General features: G+C 43.6%; 3 protein-coding genes across 3 annotated transcripts in view; 2 read left to right on the plus strand and 1 right to left on the minus strand.

Moving 5' to 3' along the window:
• The window catches only part of VPS52 (VPS52 subunit of GARP complex), a 47,933-nt gene extending 45,472 nt beyond the window's left edge, over positions 1–2,461 (minus strand). Inside the window, exons 1-5 of the mRNA XM_033086991.2 lie at positions 2,380–2,461; positions 2,161–2,242; positions 1,571–1,623; positions 1,366–1,441; positions 968–1,035 (exon numbers count right to left, since the gene is read on the minus strand). Coding sequence (XP_032942882.1) covers positions 968–1,035; positions 1,366–1,441; positions 1,571–1,623; positions 2,161–2,242; positions 2,380–2,397 — 297 coding nt within the window. The 5' untranslated portion in view covers positions 2,398–2,461. The remainder of the gene's footprint in view (positions 1–967; positions 1,036–1,365; positions 1,442–1,570; positions 1,624–2,160; positions 2,243–2,379) is intronic.
• On the plus strand, positions 2,396–9,758 carry RPS18 (ribosomal protein S18). Its single transcript, XM_033086992.2, has 6 exons — positions 2,396–2,491; positions 2,994–3,092; positions 3,612–3,698; positions 4,970–5,071; positions 9,477–9,568; positions 9,682–9,758. The coding sequence occupies exons 1-6, from the start codon at positions 2,489–2,491 to the stop codon at positions 9,755–9,757; spliced, it is 459 nt and encodes a 152-aa protein (XP_032942883.1). The 5' UTR covers positions 2,396–2,488; the 3' UTR covers position 9,758.
• A 2,748-nt stretch (positions 9,759–12,506) lies between these two features.
• WDR46 (WD repeat domain 46) overlaps positions 12,507–21,123 on the plus strand; it is a gene marked incomplete at its 3' end in the record, with an annotated part of 30,343 nt that continues 21,726 nt past the window's right edge. Inside the window, exons 1-6 of the mRNA XM_033086984.1 lie at positions 12,507–12,546; positions 12,660–12,740; positions 13,823–13,935; positions 15,193–15,280; positions 18,519–18,580; positions 20,091–20,195. Coding sequence (XP_032942875.1) covers positions 12,517–12,546; positions 12,660–12,740; positions 13,823–13,935; positions 15,193–15,280; positions 18,519–18,580; positions 20,091–20,195 — 479 coding nt within the window. The remainder of the gene's footprint in view (positions 12,547–12,659; positions 12,741–13,822; positions 13,936–15,192; positions 15,281–18,518; positions 18,581–20,090; positions 20,196–21,123) is intronic.

A 21,123-nucleotide genomic window follows, 5' to 3' on the forward strand; every position in this document is an offset into this window, starting at 1 on the left:
ATTTGGGGGGGTTTTAGGGGTTCTTGGGGATGTTTTGGGGCTTGGGGACATTTGGGGACAATTTGGGGACAATCTGGAATTTTTTGGGAATTTTTAAAGATTTTTGGGAGGGTTTTTTAGGGGTTTTTTGGTATTTTCAAGGATTTTTTTTTATTATTTTTTTAGGATTTTTGGGGGGGTTTTTTAGGGGGTTTTTTGCATTCTTTGGGTTCTGGGGTGTTTGTGGGGTTTGGGGACATTTGGGGACATTTGGGGACACTTTGGGGACAATCTGGAATTTTTGGGGAATTTTTTTAGGATTTTTTGGGCATTTTTTTAGGGTTTTTTTGGCATTTTTAGGGGTTTTTTTGGTATTTTTTAGGATTTTTTTTGTAACTTTTTAGGGGGTTTTTTTGCATTTTTGGGGTTTGGGGACATTTGGGGACATTTGGGGACAAACTGGAATTTTTTGGGAATTTTTTTAGGAATTTTTGGGCATTTTTTTAGGGTTTTTTTGGGGCATTTTTTAGGATTTTTTCGGCATTTTTTCGGATTTTTTCGGCATTTTTTCGGATTTTTTCGGTATTTTTTGGGGTTTTTTTTTTGCATTGTTGGGGTTCTGGAGTGTGTTTGGGGTGTGGGGACATTTGGGGACAATTTGGGGACAAACTGGATTTTTTTGGGAATTTTTTACTTTTTTTTTTATTTATTTTTTTGGTATTTTTAGGGGTTTTTTTTTCAATTTTGGGGCTTTTTTGGGGTAATTTTGTGTATTTTTAGGAGCTCCTGGGGGTGTTTTTGGGGTTTGGGGACATTTGGGGACATTTGACGCCATTTTGGGGCCATTTGGTGACATTTTGGTGACACTTGGGGACATTTTAGGACCATTTTGGGCACATTTGGGCCACTTTGGGGCCATTTTGGGGCCACTTTGGTGACACTTGGTGACACTTGGTGACACTTGGTGACACTTTGGGGACACGCTGACCTCCAGGATGGCGTCGCAGGCGCTGATCTGGTTGTGCAGCTCGGCGATGTTCTCGCTCTCCCGGATGTCTGAGGGGTCAAGGGACACCTTGGGGACACTTGGGGACATTGGTGACACCTCAGGAACAGTCTGGGGACAGTTTGGGGACAGTTTTTGGGGACAGTTTTTTGGTATTTGGGGCCGTTTTGGGGCATTTTTGGGGCATTTGGGCGCGTTGGTGACACCTTGAGGACACTTGGGGACATCTTGGGGACACTTGGGGACAATCCCAGAGAATTTGGGGCCGAATTTGGGGAATTTGAGGCCGAATTTGGGGAATTTGGGGCCAAATTTGGGGATTTTTGGGGGGATGACAACAATTTTTGGGGACATTTTGGGGACATTTTTTTTGCGGATACAATCCTGGATCGATGCCCTCTCCACCTCCTGCAGCTCCAGCTCCACCTGCCGGGAATACTGGCGCAGATCCACGCCCTGCAACGGCAATTTGGGGACATTTGGGGACATTTTTGGACATTTTTGGATATTTTGAGACATTTTTTGGACGTTTTTGGGGACATTTGGGGACATTTTTTGGGGATATTTTAGGGAGAGGCCACTCACGGTCTGCAGCGCCTCCTGCACCAGCGCGTCCTCCAGGTTTTCCTGGATGTGCACTGAGAAAAATGCGACAAAAACGGGAAAAATTGGGAAAATTGGGAAAAAAAAATAGGATTTTGGGGACACCCCCCCGCCGTAGCTCAAATGGTTCCGTCCGCCACGCCCCCTCACGCAGGTCACGCCCAAATAAGGTTATGGCCACGCCCCCTCCGTTGCCGGTAATGCGCACCCAGTATGTCAATCATATCCAAATAAGGTCATGGTCACGCCCCCTCCATTGCCGGCAGTGCACACCCATCACGCCCAAATAAGGTCATGGTCACGCCCCCTCCACAGGCCACGCCCCTTTATTGCCGGCAATGCGCACCCGGTATGTCAATCACGCCCAAATAAGGGCATGGGCACGCCCCCAGCAGGCAACACCCCATATAAGGGCAATGACCACGCCTCCTTTGATGGTTCATTGTGATTAGGCCACGCCCCACAGCTCTGGCCACGCCCAGTTTTACCTGAAGGCTACACCCCTCCCATCTGGCCCCGCCCACTCATTAAGCGTTAATTAATCAGCCTTTCAATGGCCCCGCCCCTCTCACCATCCACTTCCTCCAGCTCCGCCCCTTCCAGGTCCAGCTCCGCCTCCAGCTCCGCCTCCAGCGGCGCCTCCATCGCCGCCACCTGCGGCACAACCGCTTCGGTAACTGCCTCACCCCCTCCGCCACCCCAAAAATCTCCCAAATCCCCACAAAACCCCTCAAAAAAAAACCCCAAACAAATCCCCGCATCCCTCAAACCCCGCCCGGCGCCGGCGTTACCTCAGTCTGCGCCGCCATCTTGGTGACGCACGGCGTGGGGCGTGACGTGTGACGTCACTTCCGTTCCCTTCCCTTCCTTTTCCGGTAGAGCCCCGCGGAGGCCGCAGCCATGGTGAGGTCCCGGTGGGGATCCGGCGGCATCGGCGGGCGGGGAGGGCGGGGAGCGGCGGGAAGGGCGCGGGGCGATGGCGGCGGCGCTGAGGGAGGCGGCGGGGCGGGAACGGGGCGGCGGCGAGCGGCGATGGCGGCGGGAGAGGCGCGAAAATCCGACCCCCCCCTCCCCCCGTTCCCTCAGGTGTCATGGCGGCCCGCGCTGCCCTCACGGCGGTCTCGCCACAAAGCGGCCACAACCCCCTCGAAGTGTCCCCAAAGTGTCCCCAACCCCCTCAGACTGTCCCCGAGATGTGCCCAACCGCCTCAGACTGTCCCCAAAGTGTCCCCAGCCCTCTGCAGCTGTCCCCAACTTCCCTACAAATGTCCGAAATTTTCCTCAATGCCCCTCAAAATCGCCCCCGAACCGCCCCCTGGGGATGTCCGCAAATCCTTCAAAGTCCCCAAATCCCCGTGATGTCCCCAATGTCCCTGATGTCCCCAATGTCGCGATGTCCCCTCAGTCGCTGGTGATCCCCGAGAAGTTCCAGCACATTCTGCGCGTGCTCAACACCAACATCGACGGGCGCCGCAAGATCGCCTTCGCCATCACCGCCATCAAGGTGGCACTGGGGACAGGCTGGGGACAGGCTGAGGGGGCTGGGGACAGCTTGGGGACAGGGTGAAGGGGATTGAGGACAGCTTGGGGACAGTCAGGGGGGTCTGGGGACAACTTGAAGGATTGGGGACAGTCTGAGGGGTTTGGGGACAGCTTGGGGACAGCCTGAGGGGGCTGGAGACATTGGGGACAGCTTGTGGGGGGTTGGGGACACTGGGGACAGCCTGGGGACAGTCAGGGGTGGCTGGGGACAGCTTGGGGGGGGGCTGGGGACAATTTGAGAGGCTTGGGGACACTCTGAGGGGGTGGGGACACTGAGGGGACACCTAGGGTGTGCTGGGGACACCTTGGGGACAGGCTGAGGGGGATTGAGGACAGGCTGAGGGGCTTGGGGACAGCCTGAGGGGGTTGGGGACACTTTGGGGACAGCCTGAGGGGCTTGGGGACACTCTGGTGGCCTTGTGGGGCACTGCCACCTCCTTGTATCCTCACTGTCCCCTCCCTGTCCCCTCTGTGTCCCCAGGGCGTGGGGCGCCGTTACGCTCACGTCGTTCTGCGCAAAGCCGACATCGACCTGACCAAACGGGCTGGGGAGCTCACCGAGGATGAGGTGACATTGGGGACATCCTGGGGACACCGTGGGGACATCCTGGGGACACCCTGGGGACATTTCCTGGGCATTCTGGGGTGGTTTGGTGGGATTTTGGGGCCGACATCGACCTGACCAAACGGGCTGGGGAGCTCACCGAGGATGAGGTGACATTGGGGACACCTGGGGACCTTGGGGACACCGTGGTGACATCCTGGGGACACCCTGGGGACATTTCCTGGGCATTCTGGGGTGGTTTGGTGGGATTTTGGGGCCGACATCGACCTGACCAAACGGGCTGGGGAGCTCACCGAGGATGAGGTGACATTGGGGACACCCTGGGGACCTTGGGGACACCTTGGTGACATCCTGGGGACACTTTTAGGGGGATTTTGGGGCCATTTTTGGGTAATTTTGTGCCATTTCACCATTTTTGCTGCCATTCAGCTGCAGATTTTTGGGATTTTTTTGCTCCCACCTTTGGGATTTTTGTCCCCGTACCCTTGATGACACTTGGGGACGCTGGTGACACCCTGGTGACATTTTGGGGACATCCTGGGGACATTTTTGGGACGTTTTTGGGTGATTTTGGTGCCATTTCCCCATTTTTGTTGCCATTTTGCTGCAGATTTTTGGGATTTTTTTTCTCCCACCTTTGGGATTTTTGTCCCCACGGCCTTGGTGACCCTTGGTGACATTGGTGACACTTTGAGGACACTTTGGGGACACCTTGGGGACAATTTTGGGGACATTTTTGGGTGATTTTGGTGCCGTGTCACCGTTCTTGCTGCCATTCAGCTGCAGATTTTTGGGGTTTTTTTTGCTGCCACCTTTGGGATTTTTGTCCCCACACCCTTGGGGACACCTTGGGGACCTTGGTGACACCTTGGTGACATCCTGGTGACATCGTGGGGACAATATTGGGGGGATTTGGGGACATTTTTGGGTGGTTTTGGTGCCATTTCACCATTTTTGCTGCCATTCCGCTGCAGATTTTGGGATTTTTTTGCTACCATCTTTGGGATTTTTGTCCCCACACCCTTGATGACACTTGGGGACACTGGTGACATCCTGGTGACATTTTGGGGACACCCTGGGAACAATTTTGGATGGATTTGGGGCCATTTTTGTGTGATTTTTGTGCCATTTCCCCATTTTTGCTGCCATTCAGCTGCAGATTTTTGGATTTTTTTTGCTCCCACCTCTGGGATTTTTGTCCCCACCCCCCTGGTGACCCCTGGTGACCCCTGGTGGCCCTTGGGGACACTGGTGGCACTGTCCCCTGTCCCCAGGTGGAGAGGGTGATCACCATCATGCAGAACCCCCGGCAGTACAAGATCCCAGACTGGTTCCTCAACCGACAGAAGGACGTCAAGGACGGAAAATACTCCCAGGTCAGACCCCAAAAATGTCCCCAAATGTCCCCAAATGTCCCCTCATCTGTCCTCACCCTTTGCTTTTCCCCAAATTTCCCAATTTTCCCCCAAAATCTTTCTGTTTTTTTTTTCTCTCTGCAATTTTTGCCAATTTTTCACCATTTTTTTCCCAAAATTTTCCCAATTTTTCCTCATTTTCTCCCAATTTTTCCTGGTTTTTTCCCCCCCAATTCCCCAAATTTTCCCAATTTCTCCCCCAAATTTCCCATTTTTCCCCCGAAATTCCCCATTTTCCCTCCAAATTTTCCCATTTTTCCCAAATTCCCCATTTTCCCCCCAATTTTCCCCAATTTCTCATTTTTATCCCCCAAATTCCCAGTTTTTCCCCTAAATCCCCCAAATTTTTGCCATTCTTCCCCATTTTTTCCCCTGAAATTCCCATTTTTTTCCCCATTTTTGCCCCAAATTTCTCATTTCCCCCCAATTCCTCATTTTTCCTTATTTTGCCCAAAATTTTCCCCAAAATTTTCCCATTTTCCCCACAAATTCCCAATTTTTCCCCCCAAATTTCCCGAATTTTCCCAATTTCCCCCCAATTTCCCCCAAAATTTCCCGTTTTTGCCCAAATTTTCCCCATTTCCCCCCAAATTTCCTATTTTCTGCCAATTTTTCCTCATTTTCCCCAAATTCCTCCCCAAAATTTCCTCATTTCCCCCCAAATTTTCCCCATTTCCTCCTAATTTTACCAATTTCCCCTCAAATTTCCCATTTTCCCTCCAATTTTTCCCTCCAAATTTTCCTTTTTACCCGAATTTTCGCCACTTATCCCAAATTTTTCCCCCAAATTTTCCCAATTTCAACCCAAATTTCCCCAAATTCCCAATTTTTCCCCCAAATTCCCATTTTTCCCCCCAAATTTTCCCATTTTCCCTCCACAAGTTTCCCATTTTTGCCCCATTTTTCCCCAAATTTTCTTCATTTTTTCTCCAATTTTTCCCCAAATTTCAAATTTTCTCCCCCTAAATCCCCCAATTTCCCTCCAAATTTCCCCAAATTCCCAATTTTTCCACCTAAATTTTCCCAAATTCCCCAAATTTTTTCCTCCAAAATTCCAAATTTCATTGAATTTTTCGCTCAAAATTTCCCATTTTTCCCCAATTTTTCCCCATTTCTCCCCCAAATTCTCCCCAAAATTCCCCAAATTCCCATTTTTTCCCCATTTTCCCTCCCCAAATCCCCAATTTCCCTTTTTTCCCCCAAATTCCCCAAATTTTTCCCAAAATTTCCCCAAATTTCCCAATTTCCCCCCAAATTTTCCCCTTTCTCCTCCATTTTCCCCCAAAATTTTGCCATTTCTCCCCTAAATTTCCCTCTAAATTCCCCAAATTCCCATTTTTCACCCAAATTTCCCCAAATTCCCCAAATTTTTCCCCACAAAATTCCAAATTTCCTTGAATTTTTCCCTCAAAATTTCCTATTTTCTCCAAATTTTCAGCATTTTTCCCCAAATTTTCACCATTTCTTCCCCAAATTTCCCCCTAAATTACCCAAAATTTCCCCAAATCCCCCAATTTTCCCCCCAAATTCCCCAAATTTTCCCCCCAAAATTCCAAATTTCTTTCAATTTTTCCCTCAAAATTTCCCATTTTTCCCCAAACTTTCACCTTTTTCTCCAAATTTTCCCCATTTCTCCCCCAAATTCCCCCCCAAATTCCCCAAATTCCCTTTTTTCCCCCATTTTCTCTCCCCAAATTCCCCAAATTTTCCCATTTTTTCTTCATTTTCCCCCAAATTTTTGCCATTACCCCTATTTTTCCCTCCAATTTCCCCCAAAATACCCATTTTGCCCCGAATTTTCACGTTTTTTCCTCCAATTTTTCCCCAAATTTCCCATTTTTTCCCCAAATTTTTGCCATTTCTCCCCAAAATTCTCCCCAAAATTCCCCAAGTTCCCATTTTCCCCCCTAAATTCCCATTTTTCCCCCCAAATTCCCCAAATTTTTCCCCCAAAATTCCAAATTTCTTTCATTTTTCCCCTCAAAATTTCCCGTTTTTCCCCAAATTTTCACCATTTTTCCCCAAATTTTCACCATTTTTCCCCCTAAATTCCCCCTAAATTCCCAGATTTCCCCAAATTCTCATTTTCCCCCCCAAATTCCCATTTTCCTCCCCAAATTTCCCCAAATTCCCCCAATTTTTCCCCCCAAAATTCCAAATTTCTTTGAATTTTTCTCTCCAAATTTCCCGTTTTCCCCCATTTTTCTGCCATTTTTCCCCAAATTTTCCCCATTTCGCCCCCAAATTCCCCCTGAATTCCCAAAATTCCCAAAAATTCTCATTTTCTCCCCAAATTTTCCCCCCAAAATTCCAAATTTTCTTGAATTCTTCCCTCCAAATTTCCCGTTTTCCCCCCATTTTTCCGCCATTTTTCCCCAAATTTTCACCATTTTTCCCCAAATTTTCCCCATTTCTCCCCCAAATTCCCCCCTAAATTCCCAAAATTCCCACAAATTCTCATTTTCCCCCCTAAATTCCCATTTTCCCCCCCAAATTTTCCCAAATTCCCCAGATTTTTCCCCCCAAAATTCCAAATTTCCTTGAATTTTTCTCTCAAATTTTCACCATTTTTCCCCAAAATTTCACCATTTTTCCCCAAATTTTCACCATTTCTCCCCCAAATTCCCCCCTAAATTTCCCAAAATTTCCCCCAAATTGTCATTTTCTCCCGAAATTTTCCCCCCAAAATTCCAAATTTTCTTGGATTTTTCCCTCAAAATTTCCCGTTTTCCCCCCATTTTTCCGCCATTTTTCCCCAAATTTTCACCATTTTTCCCAAATTTTCGCCATTTTTCCCCAAATTTTCCCCATTTCACCCCCAAATTCCCCCTAAATTCCCCAAATTTCCCCCAAATTCTCATTTTCTCCCTAAATTTTCTCTCCAAAATTCCAAATTTTCTTGAATTTTTCCCTCAACATTTCCCGTTTTCCCCCCAACTTTTTCCGCCATTTTTCCCCAAATTTTCCCCATTTGTCCCCCAAATTCCCCCCTGAATTCCCCAAATTCCCAAAAATTCCCCAAATTCCCCCCCAAATTCCCCAAATTTTTCCCCCCAAAATTCCAAATTTTCTTGAATTTTTCCCTCAAAATTTCCCGTTTTCCCCCCATTTTTCCGCCATTTTTCCCTAAATTTTCACCATTTTTTCCCAAATTTTCGCCATTTTCCCCCAAATTTTCCCCATTTTGCCCCCAAATTCCCCCCTGAATTCCCAAAATTCCCAAAAATTCTCATTTTCTCCCCAAATTTTCCCCCCAAAATTCCAAATTTTCTTGAATTTTTCCCTCAAAATTTCCCATTTTCCCCAAATTTTTACCATTTTTCCCCAAATTTTCACCATTTTTCCCCAAATTTTCACCATTTCTCCCCCAAATTCCCCCCCAAATTCCCCAAATTTTTCCTCCCAAAATTCCAAATTTTCTTGAATTTTTCCCTCCAAATTTCCCGTTTTCCCCCCATTTTTCCGCCATTTTTCTCCAGATTTTCACCATTTTTCCCCAAATTTCCACCATTTCTCCCCCAAATTCCCCCTAAATTCCCCAAATTTCCCCCAAATTCTCATTTTCTCCCAAATTTTCACCCCAAAATTCCAAATTTTCTTGAATCTTTCTCTCAAAATTTCCCGTTTTCCCCCCATTTTTCCGCCATTTTTCCCCAAACTTTCACCATTTTTTCCCAAATTTTCACCATTTTCCCCCAAATTTTCCCCATTTCTCCCCAAATTCCCCCCTAAATTCCCAAAATTCCCAAAATTTCCCCAAATTCCCCCCCAAATTCCCCAAATTTTTCTCCCCAAAATTCCAAATTTCTTTCAATTTTTTCCGCAAAATTTCCCGTTATTCTCCAAATTTTCACCGTTTTCCCCCAGATTTTCACCATTTTTTCCCCAAATTTTCTCCATTTCTCCCCCAAATTCCCCCTAAATTCCCCAAATTTCCCCCAAATTCTCATTTTCTCCCCAAATTTTCACCCCAAAATTCCAAATTTTCTTGAATCTTTCTCTCAAAATTTCCCGTTTTCCCCCCATTTTTCCGCCATTTTTCCCCAAACTTTCACCATTTTTTCCCAAATTTTCACCATTTCTCCCCCAAATTCCCCCCTAAATCCCCCAAATTCCCAAAATTTCCCCAAAATTCCCCAAATTCCCCAAATTTTTCCCCCAAAATTCCAAATTTCCTTGAATTTTTCCCTCAAAATTTCCCGTTTTCCCCCCATTTTTCCGCCATTTTCCCCCCATTTTTCTGCCATTTTTCCCCAAATTTTCACCGTTTTTTCCCAAATTTTCACCATTTCTCCCCCAAATTCCCCCCTGAATCCCCCAAATTCCCAAAATTTCCCCAAAATTTCCCATTTTTCCCCAATTCCAGGTCCTGGCCAACGGGCTGGATAACAAACTGCGCGAGGACCTGGAGCGCCTGAAGAAAATCCGCGCCCACCGCGGCCTGCGCCACTTCTGGGGGTAAAAACCCGAAATTTGGGCAAATCCCACCCTGAAAAACACAAATTTATCAAATTCCTAAAAATCCTGAAAATTTTGGGGCTGATTTTGGGGTTTTTGGGTTTTTTTTGCAGGCTCAGGGTGCGAGGGCAGCACACGAAAACCACCGGGAGGCGCGGCCGGACCGTGGGAGTGTCCAAGAAAAAATGAGGGAAAAAAAATGGGAATTTTGGGGAGATTGGGAATAAAAATGGAGAGATTTGGAGTGGTGTTGTTGGATTTTTGGGAGAAATTGGGAAAAAATGGGAAAAAAGTGAAAAAACAGGGAAAAAATTAGAAAAAATGGGGAAAAAATGACGGAAAAAATGGGAAAATTGGGACAAAAGGAGGGGGAAAAATGAGGAAAAACAGGAAATTTGGGAGTTTGGGAATAAAACTGGAGAGTTTTGGAGTGGTGCTGGTGGATTTTTGGGGGGAAATTGGGGGAAAACGGGAAAAATGAAAAAAAAAGAAGAAAAATGAGGAAAAAATGAGAAAAAATGGGGGAAAAATAAGAAAAAAATGAGGGAAAAATGGGAAAAAAGAGAAGAAAAAAAGCAGGAAAAACCAGGGAAAAATGAGGAGAAAATGGAAATTTAGGGAATAAAAATGGAGAGTTCTGGAGTGGAGCTGTTGGGTTTTTTGGGGGAAATTGGGAAAAATTTGAGAAAAAATGGGAAAAAATGAGAAAAATGAGGGAAAAATGGGAAAAAATGAAAAAATGGGGGAAAAATGAGAAAATGGGAGGAAAAAAATGAGTGAAAAATGGGGAATTTGGGAAATTTGGGAGTTTAGGATAAAAATGCAGAGATTTGGAGTGGGGCTGGTGGGTTTTTGGGGGGAAATTGGGAAAAAATGGGGAAAAAAATGAAAAAAACGAGGAAAAAATGGGAAAAAAAACCCGAAAAAATGGGGGAAAAATGAGAAAATGGGAGGGAAAAAATGAGGGAAAAATGGGAATTTTGGGAGGTTTGAGAATAAAAATGGAGAGATTTGGAGTGGTGCTGTTGGATTTTGGGGGGAAATTGGGGGAAAATGGGAAAAAAGGAGAAAAAAACAAGATAAAAATGAAAAAAAAAGGAAAAAATGGTGAAAAAAATGAGGGAAAAACCTGGGAAAATTGGGTAAAAATGGGAAAAAAGGAGAAAAAAAGCAAAAAACGAGGGAAAAATGAGAGGAAAAAGGGAAATTTTGGGAAATTTGAGAATAAAAATGGAGAGTTTTGGAGTGGTGCTGGTGGGTTTTTTGGGGGAAATTGGGGGAAAATGGGAAAAATGGGGGAAAATTGAGAAAAAAATAGGGAAAAATGAGTGAAAAAATGGGAAAAAAGGAAAAACATGAGGGAAGAACTGGGAAAGTTGGGGAAAAAGAAAAAACGAGTCAAAAATGGGGAAAAAGGAAAAAAATCAAGGAAAAAATGGGAAAAATAAGGGGGAAAATGGGAAAAAAAAAAGAGGAAAATATGAGGGGAAATTGGGAAAAAAAATTAGGAAAAAAACCTGGGAAAATTGGGAAGAAAAGGAGGGAAAAATGAGGAGGAAAAGGGAAAATTTGGGAATAAAAATGGAAATTTTGGAGTGGAGCTGTTGGAGAAAATGAGGAGAAATTGGGGAAAAATGGAGAAAAAATGGGGGAAAAATGGGAAAAAAATGAGAGAAAAATTGAGGAAAAGGGAAGGGGGAAATGGGGGGAAAAAAATAAAAAAGTGAGAAAATTGGGAAAAAAACAAGGGAAAAAATGAGGGAAAAAACTGGGAAAAATGGAGGGGAAATGAGAGGGAAAAATGGGAAAAAAGGAGAAAATAATGGAAAAAAAGGAGAAAAAGAATGAGGGGAAAATTAGGAAAATTGGGAAAAAAGGAGAAAAAAAATGAGAGAAAAAATGAGGTGGAAAAAGGAAAAATTTGGGAATAAAAATGGAGAGATTTGGAGTGGTGCTGGTGGGTTTTTGGGGGAAAATTGGGGAAAAATGGAAAAACAGGAGAAAAAGAAAAAAATGGGGAAATAGAGAAAAAAATTTTAAAAACGAGGGAAAAAAGAGGAAAAAAAATAGGAAAAATCAAGGAAAAAATGGGGAAAAAAGAGGGAAAAAAATGGGAAAAATCAAGGAAATAATGGGAGAAAATGGGAAAAAATGAGAGAAAAAAGAGAAAAATCAAGGGAAAAATGAGGGAAAAACTGGAGGAAAAAAGAGAGGAAAATTGGGGGGAAGGAAGGGAAAAAAACCTGAGAAAATTGGGAAAAAAAAGAGGGAAAAACCAGGAAAAATGGAGAGGAAAAAAGTGAGAAAATTGGGAAAAAAGGAGGGAAAATCTGGGATGAACCAAGAAAAAAGGGGGGGGAAAAAGGAAAAAAACAGGTAAATGTCGGGGGGAGTTGGAAATAAATTGATTTTTTGAGGAGGGAAAAAGAAGGAATTTTGTGGGTTTGGGATAAATGAAGTTCTGGGAATGAAAGGAGGTTTTTTTTTTTAATTTCTGAGTGGATTTTTAGGGATGAAAAATGGATTTTTAGCAATGGAAGTGGAGTTTTGGGAATGGAATTTTGGCGGATAAAAGCGAATTTCTACGGAATGAATTTTGGGGCGATCAAAAGCGGAATTTTGGGGAGCCAACAAAATTTTCATGCCCCAAAATTCCCGAAATTTGGGAAAACCCGGAAGAGCCGGACGGAGATTTGCCCTCAACAAAGATGGCGGCGGCCAAGCTCGCGCTCTCTGCCCGTACGGAAGATGGCGGCGCCCACGACAAAAATGGCGGCGCCCACAACAAAGATGGCCGCCGCGCTTCATTCAATACGCGGTTTGCCCGACATCAAGATGGCGCCTCCGCCTTCAATCTCTTCCGGCGGCGCTGCGCTCTGATTGGCCGCGCTTTGCCCGCCCTTCGATCAGATTGGCTACCCACCCGGAAGTAGGCGTGGCCTGCCCGCATGGCGGCGATGGCGGGCGGCGTGTCCGGAGTGAGTGAGGGGAAAGGAGAAAAACCCCCCAAATTCTGGGGTCCCGGGGAGGATTTTGGGGCTCCCCGGGTGATTTTGGGGCGGCCCCGGCCTCATTCCCGCTTTTCCCGCAGAGGACGGACCCGTTCCCCGGGCCGGCGCCGGTGCCGCGTCCCAAAGTGAAGCGGTTCCTGCGGGGATCGGAGGAGAAAGCGGTAAAGGGGGAAAAGAGGGGGGCCCTGAGGGGATTTTGGGGTTTGTGAGGGGATTTTGGGGAGCCTGAGGAGATTTTGGGGATCCTGAGGGGATTTTGGGGATCCTGAGGGGATTTTGGGCTTTGTGAGGAGATTTTGGGGATCCTGAGGGGATTTTGGGGTTTCTGAGGAGATTTTTAGGAATCTTGAGAGAATTTTGGGGTTTCTGAGGGGATTTTGGGGTTTCTGAGGAGATTTTGAGGGTCCTGAGGGGAATTTGGAATTTTTGGGTGGAATTTGGGGGTTCCCAAAAGGGATTTTGAGGGAATTTGGGTTGAATTTTGTGTGAAATTTGAGGGCATTTGGGTGAAATTTGGGCGGAATTAGGAAATTTGGGTGGAATTTGGGTGAAATTTGGTTGAATTTGGGGGGAATTTGGGTGGAATTCGGGGATTTGGGAGAAATTCGGGTGAAATTTGGGGGAATTTGGGGGGATTTAAGTAAAATTTGAGGGAATTTGGGTGAAATTTGAGTGGGATTTTGGGTGATTTTGGTTGGATTTTGAGTGGATTTTGGGTGGACTTTGTGTAAATTTGGGTGGAATTTGGGGATTTTGGGTGGATTTTGGGTGGAATTTTGGGGATTTATTGTGGAATTTGGGGGATTTTTGGTGAATTTTGTGTAAATTTGGAGGATTTTGGGATGAATTTGAGTAAATTTTGGTGGATTTTGTGTAAATTTTGGTGGAATTTGGGGGATTTTGGGTGGAATTTGTGTAAATCTTGGGGATTTTAGGTGGGATTTGGGTGGATTTTGTGTAAATTTGGGGATTTTGGGGCATTTTGGAGTAAATTTGGGTAAATTTTGGTGGATTATGAATGGAATTCCAGGGCTTTTGGGTGGATTCTGTGTAAATTTTGGGAATTTTGGGTGGAATTTGGGTGGATTTTGGGTGGAATTTTGGGGGATTTTGTGTAAATTTTGGGGATTTTGGTTGAATTTTGTGTAAATTTTTGGGATTCTGTGTGGAATTTGGGTGGAATTTTGGGGATTTTGTGTAAATTTTGTATAAATGTGTTGATTTTGTTGCTGCCTCCCCCCAGCCCCGCGCCGCCGCCCCCCGGCTCCGCTGGCACCTGAGGGATTTGGGAGCTCGGGAAAATTCAGCGGCCGAGAAAGCGGCGAGATGGGAGAAGCTGCTGCCTGAGGAGCCGGGGTGAGGGACAGAGAAAAACAAAAAAATATCCAAAAAATACACAAAAAAACAACAAGAAAAATCCCCTATAAAAATCCCCAAAAAAAACCCCACAAAAATCCACAAAAGTTCCCCCAAAATCCCTCAAAAAATCCCAAAAATCCCCAAAAAAATCGCAAAAAAATCCCCAAAATTTCCCAAAAAAATCCCTCCAAAATTCTCTAAAAAACAAAAAAATCCCAAAAAACAAAAAAAATTTCCCCAAAAATCCCAAAAAAATTCCCAAAATTTCCCTAAAAAATCCTCAAAAAACAAGAAAAAAATCCCAAAAATCCCCCCAAAACCAAAAAAAAGTAAAAATATAAAAAAAAACCAAAAAGTCCCCCCAAAACCCCCCAAATTTCCCCAAAAAATCGCCCAAAAATCCCCAAAAAACAAAAAAAAATCCCAAAAAAAATCCCAAAATTCCTTCGAAAAACAAAAAAAAAACCCCCAAAAACCCCAAAAAATTTCTTCCCACAGAAACTCCCAAAAATCCCCAAAAAACAACAAAAAAAAACCCCAAAAACCACAAAAAAAATCCCCCCCAAAATCACCAAAAAAATCCAAAAGATTCCCCCAAAATCCCTCAAATCATCCCAAAACTCCCCCAAAAATCCCCCCAAAAATCTCAAAAAAATCCCCAAAATCCCTAAAATTACCTTAAAAATCCCCCAAAAATCCTCCCAAAATCCCCCCAATTACCCCAAAAATCCCCCTGAAAGCCCCAAAAAAATCCTCCAAAAATAAAAAAATCTCCAAAATTCCCCATAAAACACAAAAAAATCTCCCTAAAAAGCCCAAAATCCCCCCAAAATCCTCCAAAAAACCCCAAAATTCCCACAAAAATCTCCCAGACATTTTAAAAAAAACCCCAAAATCCCCAAAAAAACCCCAAAATTTTGGGAATTTTTTGGGATTTTTGAGAATTCCCTTCAGATTTCTGGGGGCAGATCCAGGCCAGGATCTCCCTGAATTTTCCCAAATTCCCAAGATTTTGGGATTTTTTTGTGGGAATTTTTTGGGAATTTTGATAAATTTGATAAATTTGGATAAATTTTAAATAAATTTGGGATTTTTGGGAATTCCTGCAGGTTCCTGGAGCCGGATCCAGCCCAGGATCTCCCCAAATTCCCAAAATTTTGGGGTTTTTTTGTGGGAATTTTTTTTTAATTTTGATAAATTTGATAAATTTGGATAAATTTTAAATAAATTTGGGATTTTTGGGGATTCCTGCAGGTTCCTGGAGCCGGATCCAGGCCAGGACAGCTCCAGGATCTCCCAGCAGGAAATCGCCGACGCCGTCGACATCGGCAGCGCCTGCAAGGTGGGGAAAAAATGGGAGAAAAAATCAAATTTTGGGGAAAATGGGGAGAGAAAATCAAATTTTGGGGAAAATTGGGGAGGAAAAATCAAATTTTGGGCAAAAATGGGGATTTTGGGGGGAAAAAAAAGGGGGATTTGGGGAAAAAATGGGGAGAAAAACCCAAATTTTGGGGAAAAATGGGGAGGAAAAAACAAATTTTGGGGAAAAATGGGGAGAAAAAAACCAAATTTTGGGGAAAAATGGGGAGGAAAAACCAAATTTTGGGGAAAAGTGGGGAGAGAAAATCAAATTTTGGGGAAAAATGGGGAGAAAAAATCAAATTTTGGGGAAAAATGGGGAGAAAAAAAACAAATTTTGGGGAAAAATGGGGAGGAAAAAACAAATTTTGGAGAAAAATGGGGGGGAATTGAAAAAAAAATGGGGAGAAAAATGGGGATTTGGGGGAAAATGGGGAGAAAATGGGAGTTTTAGGGAAAAAATGGGGAGAAAAACCCAAATTTTGGGCAAAAATGGGGAGAAAAAATCAAATTTTGGGGAAAAATGGGGAGAAAAAAACAAATTTTGGGTAAAAATGGGGAGGAAAAAACCAAATTTTGGGCAAAAATGGGGAGAAAAAATCAAATTTTGGGGAAAAATTGGGAGAAAAAAACCAAATTTTGGGGAAAAATGGGGAGAAAAAATCAAATTTTGGGTAAAATGGGGGGGAAAGTTGAAAAAATTGAGATTTTTTTGGGGAAAAAAGGAGATTTTTGGAAAAAAAATGGGGGGAAAATTGAAAAAAAATGGGGATTTTGGGGCAAAAAAATGAGGAATTTGGGGGAAAATGGGGAGAAAAATTGAGGTTTTGGAGAAAAATGGGGAGAAAAATCAAATTTTGGGGTAAAAATGGGGAGGAAAAACCAAATTTTGGGTAAAATGGGGATTTTTGGGGAAAAAAAAAGGGAATTTTGGGCAAAAAATGGGATTTTTGGGAAAGAAATGGGGAAAAAAAAACCAAAATTTTGGGGCAGAAATGGGGAGAAAAACCAAATTTTGGGGGAAAATGGGGATTTTTGGGGAAAAAAAAGGGGATTTGGGGCAAAAAATGGGATTTTTGGTGAAAGAAATGGGGAGAAAAACCCAAATTTTGGAAAAAAAATGGGGAGAAAAACCCAAATTTTGGGTAAAAATTGGGAGGAAAAAAACAAATTTTGGGGCAAAAATGGGGAGAAAAATGGGGATTTGGAGCAAAAATAGGAGGAAAAACCCAAATTTTGGGTAAAATGGGGAGAAAAAACCAAATTTTGGAAAAAAAATGTAGGGAAAATTGAATAAATGGGGATTTTGGGAAATAAAAGGGGGAGGGAAATGTTGATTTTGGGGAAAAATGGGGAGAAAATTGGGGAGAAAAATGAGGATTTTGGGGGAAATTTGGGAGAAAATTGAAAAAAATGGGGATTTTGGGGGGAAAATGGGGTGAAAAACCCAAATTTTGGAAAAAAAAATGAGAGAAAAAATTGGAAAAAACGGGGAATTTGGAGGAAAAAATGGGGGAAAATTTTAAAAATGGGGATTTTGGGTAAAGTTTGGGTGAGAGTTGCAGAATTTGGGGATTTTTGGGTGAATTTTGAGGATTTATTTTGTGATTTTGGGGTGAAATTGGTGCTTTTTTGGGTGAATTTTGTGATTTTTGGGCTGAGTTTGGTGGATTTTGGGGGTTTTTGGGTGAAATTTGTGATTTTTGGGTTGAATTTTGTGATTTTTTGGGTGAATTTTGGGGATTTTTTTGTGATTTTTGGGCTGAGTTTGGTGAATTTTGGGGATTTTTGGGTTAAATTTGTGATTTTTGGGTGAATTTTGTTGATTTTGGGATAAATTTGTGATTTTTGGGTTAATTTTGTGATTTTTGGGCTGAATTTGGTGGATTTTGTGATTATTTTTTGGGTAAATTTTGGGGATTTTTTGGGTGCAATTTGTGATTTTTAGGGTGAATTTTGGATGAATTTTGTGATTTTTGGGCTGAGTTTGGTGAATTTGGGGATTTTTGGGTGAAGTTTGGTGAATTTTTTGATTTTTGGGGTGAAAATTTTGATATTTTGGGTTAAATTTGTGATTTTTGGGCTGAGTTTGGGGAATTTTGGGGAATTTTGGTTGAAATTTGTGATTTTTGGGTTGAATTTTGTGATTTTTGGGCTGAATTTGGTGGATTTTGTGATGATTTTTTGGGTGATTTTTGGGGATTTTTTGGGTGAAATTTGATTTTTAGGGTGAATTTTGGGTGAATTTTGTGATTTTTGGGCTGAGTTTGGGGGATTTTTGGGTGAAGTTTGGTGAATTTTTTTTATTTTTGGGATGAAATTTCTGATATTTTGGGTTAAATTTGTGATTTTTGGGCTGAGTTTGGAGAATTTTGGGGTTAAATTTGTGATTTTTGGGGTGAATTTTGTGAATTTTGGGGATTTTTTTGTGATTTTTGGGTTGAGTTTGGTGAATTTTGGGGGTTTTTGGGTGAAATTTGTGATTTTTGGGTTGAATTTTGTAATTTTTTGGGTGAATTTTGGGGATTTTTTTGTGATTTTTGGGCTTGAATTTGGTGGATTTTGTGATGATTTTTTGGGTGAATTTGGGGGATTTTTTGGGTGAAATTTGTGATTTTTAGGGTGAATTTTGGGTGAATTTTCTCATTTTTGGGCTGAGCTTGGTGGATTTTGGGGATTTCTGGGTGAAGTTGGGTGAGTTTTCTTATTATAGGTGTGAAATTTTTGATATTTTGGGCGAACTTTGGGGTTTTTGGGCTGAGTTTGGGGAATTTTGGGGAATTTTGAGTGAATTTGGTGATTTTTTGGGTTAATTTTGTGATTTTTGGGCTGAATTCTGAGGATTTTTGGGCTGAAATTTCTGATATTTTGGGATAAATTTGTGATTTTTGGCGTGAAATTTCTGATATTTTGGGTGAATTTTGGGGATTTTTGGGATAAATTTGTGATTTTTTGGGTGAATTTTGTGGTTTTTGGGTTACATTTGTGATTTTTTGGGTGAGTGTTGTTGATTTTCGGGGTTAAATTTGTGATTTTTGGGTGAGTTTTGTTGATTTTGGGGATTTTTGGGGTGAGTTTTGTTGATTTTTGAGTTAAATTTGTGATTTTTGGGCTGAGTTTGGTGGATTTTGGGTTTAAATCTGTGATTTTTGGGTGAGTTTTGTTGATTTTGGGTGAATTTTATGATTTTTGGCTGAGTTTTGTTGATTTTGTGTCCCCAGCGCTTCGATCTGCGCCTGGAGCAGTTCGGGCCCTACAGGCTGGATTACACCAGGAACGGCAGGTGAGCACCAGTACGGACCAGTACGGACCAGTATGGACTGGTACAGACCAGTATGGACCAGTACAGACCAGTATGGACCAGTATAAACCAGTACAGACCAGTAGGGACCAGTATAAACCAGTACAGACCAGTAGGGACCAGTGTGGACCAGTAGGGACCAGTGGGGACCAGTATAAACCAGTATGGACCAATAAAAACCGGTATGGACCAGTATAAACCAGTATGGACCAGTAAAAACCAGTACAGACCAGTATAGACCAGTATAGACCAGTATAGACCAGTATAGACCAGTATAGACTGGTATAAACCAGTACAGTCCAGTAGAGACCAGTATAGGTTGGTATAAACCAGTATGGACCAGTAGGGACCAGTATGGAACAGTATAGACCAGTACAAACCAGTATGGGCCAGTACGGACCAGTATAAACTAGTATTGACCAGTATAAACCAGTATGGACTGTAACGGACCAATATGGACCAGTATAAACCAGTACAGACCAGTATAAACCAGTACGGACCAGTATGGACCAGTATAAACCAGTATGGACCAATACAGACCAGTATAGACTAGTATAAACCAGTACAATCCAGTAGGAACCAGTATAGATTAGTATAGACCAGTATGGACCAGTATGGACCGGTATAAACCAGTATGGACCAGTATTAATCAGTGTGGAACAGTATAGACCAGTACAAACCAGTATGGACCAGTATAAACCAGTACAGACCAGTATAAACCAGTACAGACCAGTATAGACTTCTATAAACCAGTACAATCCAGTAGGGACCAGTAGGAATTAGTATAAACCAGTATGGACCAGTATAAGCCAGTATAGACCAGTATAGATTGATTTGAATCAGTACAGACCAGTGGAGACTGGGATAGACCAGTATGGACCAGTATAAACCAGTATAGACCAGTATAAAGCAGTACAGACCAGTATGGACCAGTATAAACCAGTATAGACCAGTATAAAGCAGTACAGACCAGTATGGACCAGTATAAGCCAATATAAACCAGTATGGGCTATTACAGACCAGTATAAACCAGTATAGACCAGTATAGATTGATATAAACCACTATGGACCAGTACAGACCAGTATGGACCAGTATAAACCAGTATAGACTGGAATGGAGCTCTTCAAGTTCCCTCCCAGTGCTCCCAGTTCATCCCAGTTCATCCCAGTTCATCCCAGTCCCTCCCAGTCCATCCCAGTTCATTCCCACTCCCTCCCAGTCCATCCCAGTTCATTCCCACTCCCTCCCAGTCCATCCCAGTCCATCCCACTCCCTCCCAGTTCATCCCAGTCCCTCCCAGTTCATCCCAGTCCATCCCACTCCCTCCCAGTTCATCCCAGTCCCTCCCAGTCCCTCCCAGTCCCTCCCAGTTCCCTCCCAGTCCATCCCAGTTCCCTCCCAGTCCATCCCAGTCCCTCCCAGTCCATCCCAGTCCATCCCAGTCCCCCCCAGTCCCCCCCAGTGCTCCCAGTTACCCCAGTTTACCCGCAGGCACCTGTTACTGGGAGGGCTCCGTGGCCACGTGGCCGCCCTGGACTGGGCCCAGCGGCGCCTCCTGAGCGAGTTCAGCACCATGGAACCGGTCAGGGACCTGTGGTGAGACTGGGGGCACTGGGGGGGACTGGGATGGAACTGGGGGATGTTGGGAGGGACTGGAATGGAACTGGGAGGGACTGGGAGGGACTGGGAGGGAACTGGGGGGGACTGGGATGGACTGGGAGGGCCCTGGGTCCATTTTTTGTCCCAAAACTCTCATTTTTCCCCCCAAAATCCCCCTTTTTTTCCAAAAATCCCCATTTTTCCCCCCAAAACTCCCATTTCTCACCCCAAACCCCCTCTATAATTTCCCAAAATCCCTGGTTCTTTTCCCAAAACCCCCATTTTTTTCCCAAGAATCCCCATTTTTTTTCCCAAAATCCCCATTTTTTTACCCAAAAATCCAATTTCTCCCCACAAAATCCCAATTTTTCACCCCAAACCCCCTCTATAATTTCTCAAAACTCCATTTTTTTTCCTAAAATCCCCATTTTTGCCCCCAAAATCCCCTTTATATTTTCCCCAAACCCCCATTTTTTTCCCAAAATCCCAAATTTTCCCCCCAAACCCTCCATTTTTTCCCAAAATCCCCATTTCTCACCCCAAAAATCCAATTTCTCCCCCCAAAATCCCCATTTCTTTTCTCAAACCCCTCTATAATTTCCCAAAATCCCCATTTCCCCCCAAAATCCCCATTTCTCACCCCAAAAATCCAATTTCTCACCCCAAAACCCCAATTTTTTTTCCCAAAACTCCCATTTCTCCCCCCAAAACCCCCCTATAATTTCCCAAAATCGCCATTTTCCCCCCCAAAAATCCAATTTCTCCCCCCAAAATCCACATTTCTCCCCCAAACCTCATCTATAATTTCCCAAAACCCCCATTTTTTACCGAAAAATCCCCATTTCCCCCCACAAAATCCCCATTTCTTTCCCCAAAATCCGCATTTTTTGCACAAAAATCCAATTTCTCATTCCAAAATCCTCAT

Source organism: Catharus ustulatus, unplaced genomic scaffold (assembly GCF_009819885.2).
Source record: "Catharus ustulatus isolate bCatUst1 unplaced genomic scaffold, bCatUst1.pri.v2 scaffold_93_arrow_ctg1, whole genome shotgun sequence".
NCBI lineage: Eukaryota > Metazoa > Chordata > Aves > Passeriformes > Turdidae > Catharus > Catharus ustulatus.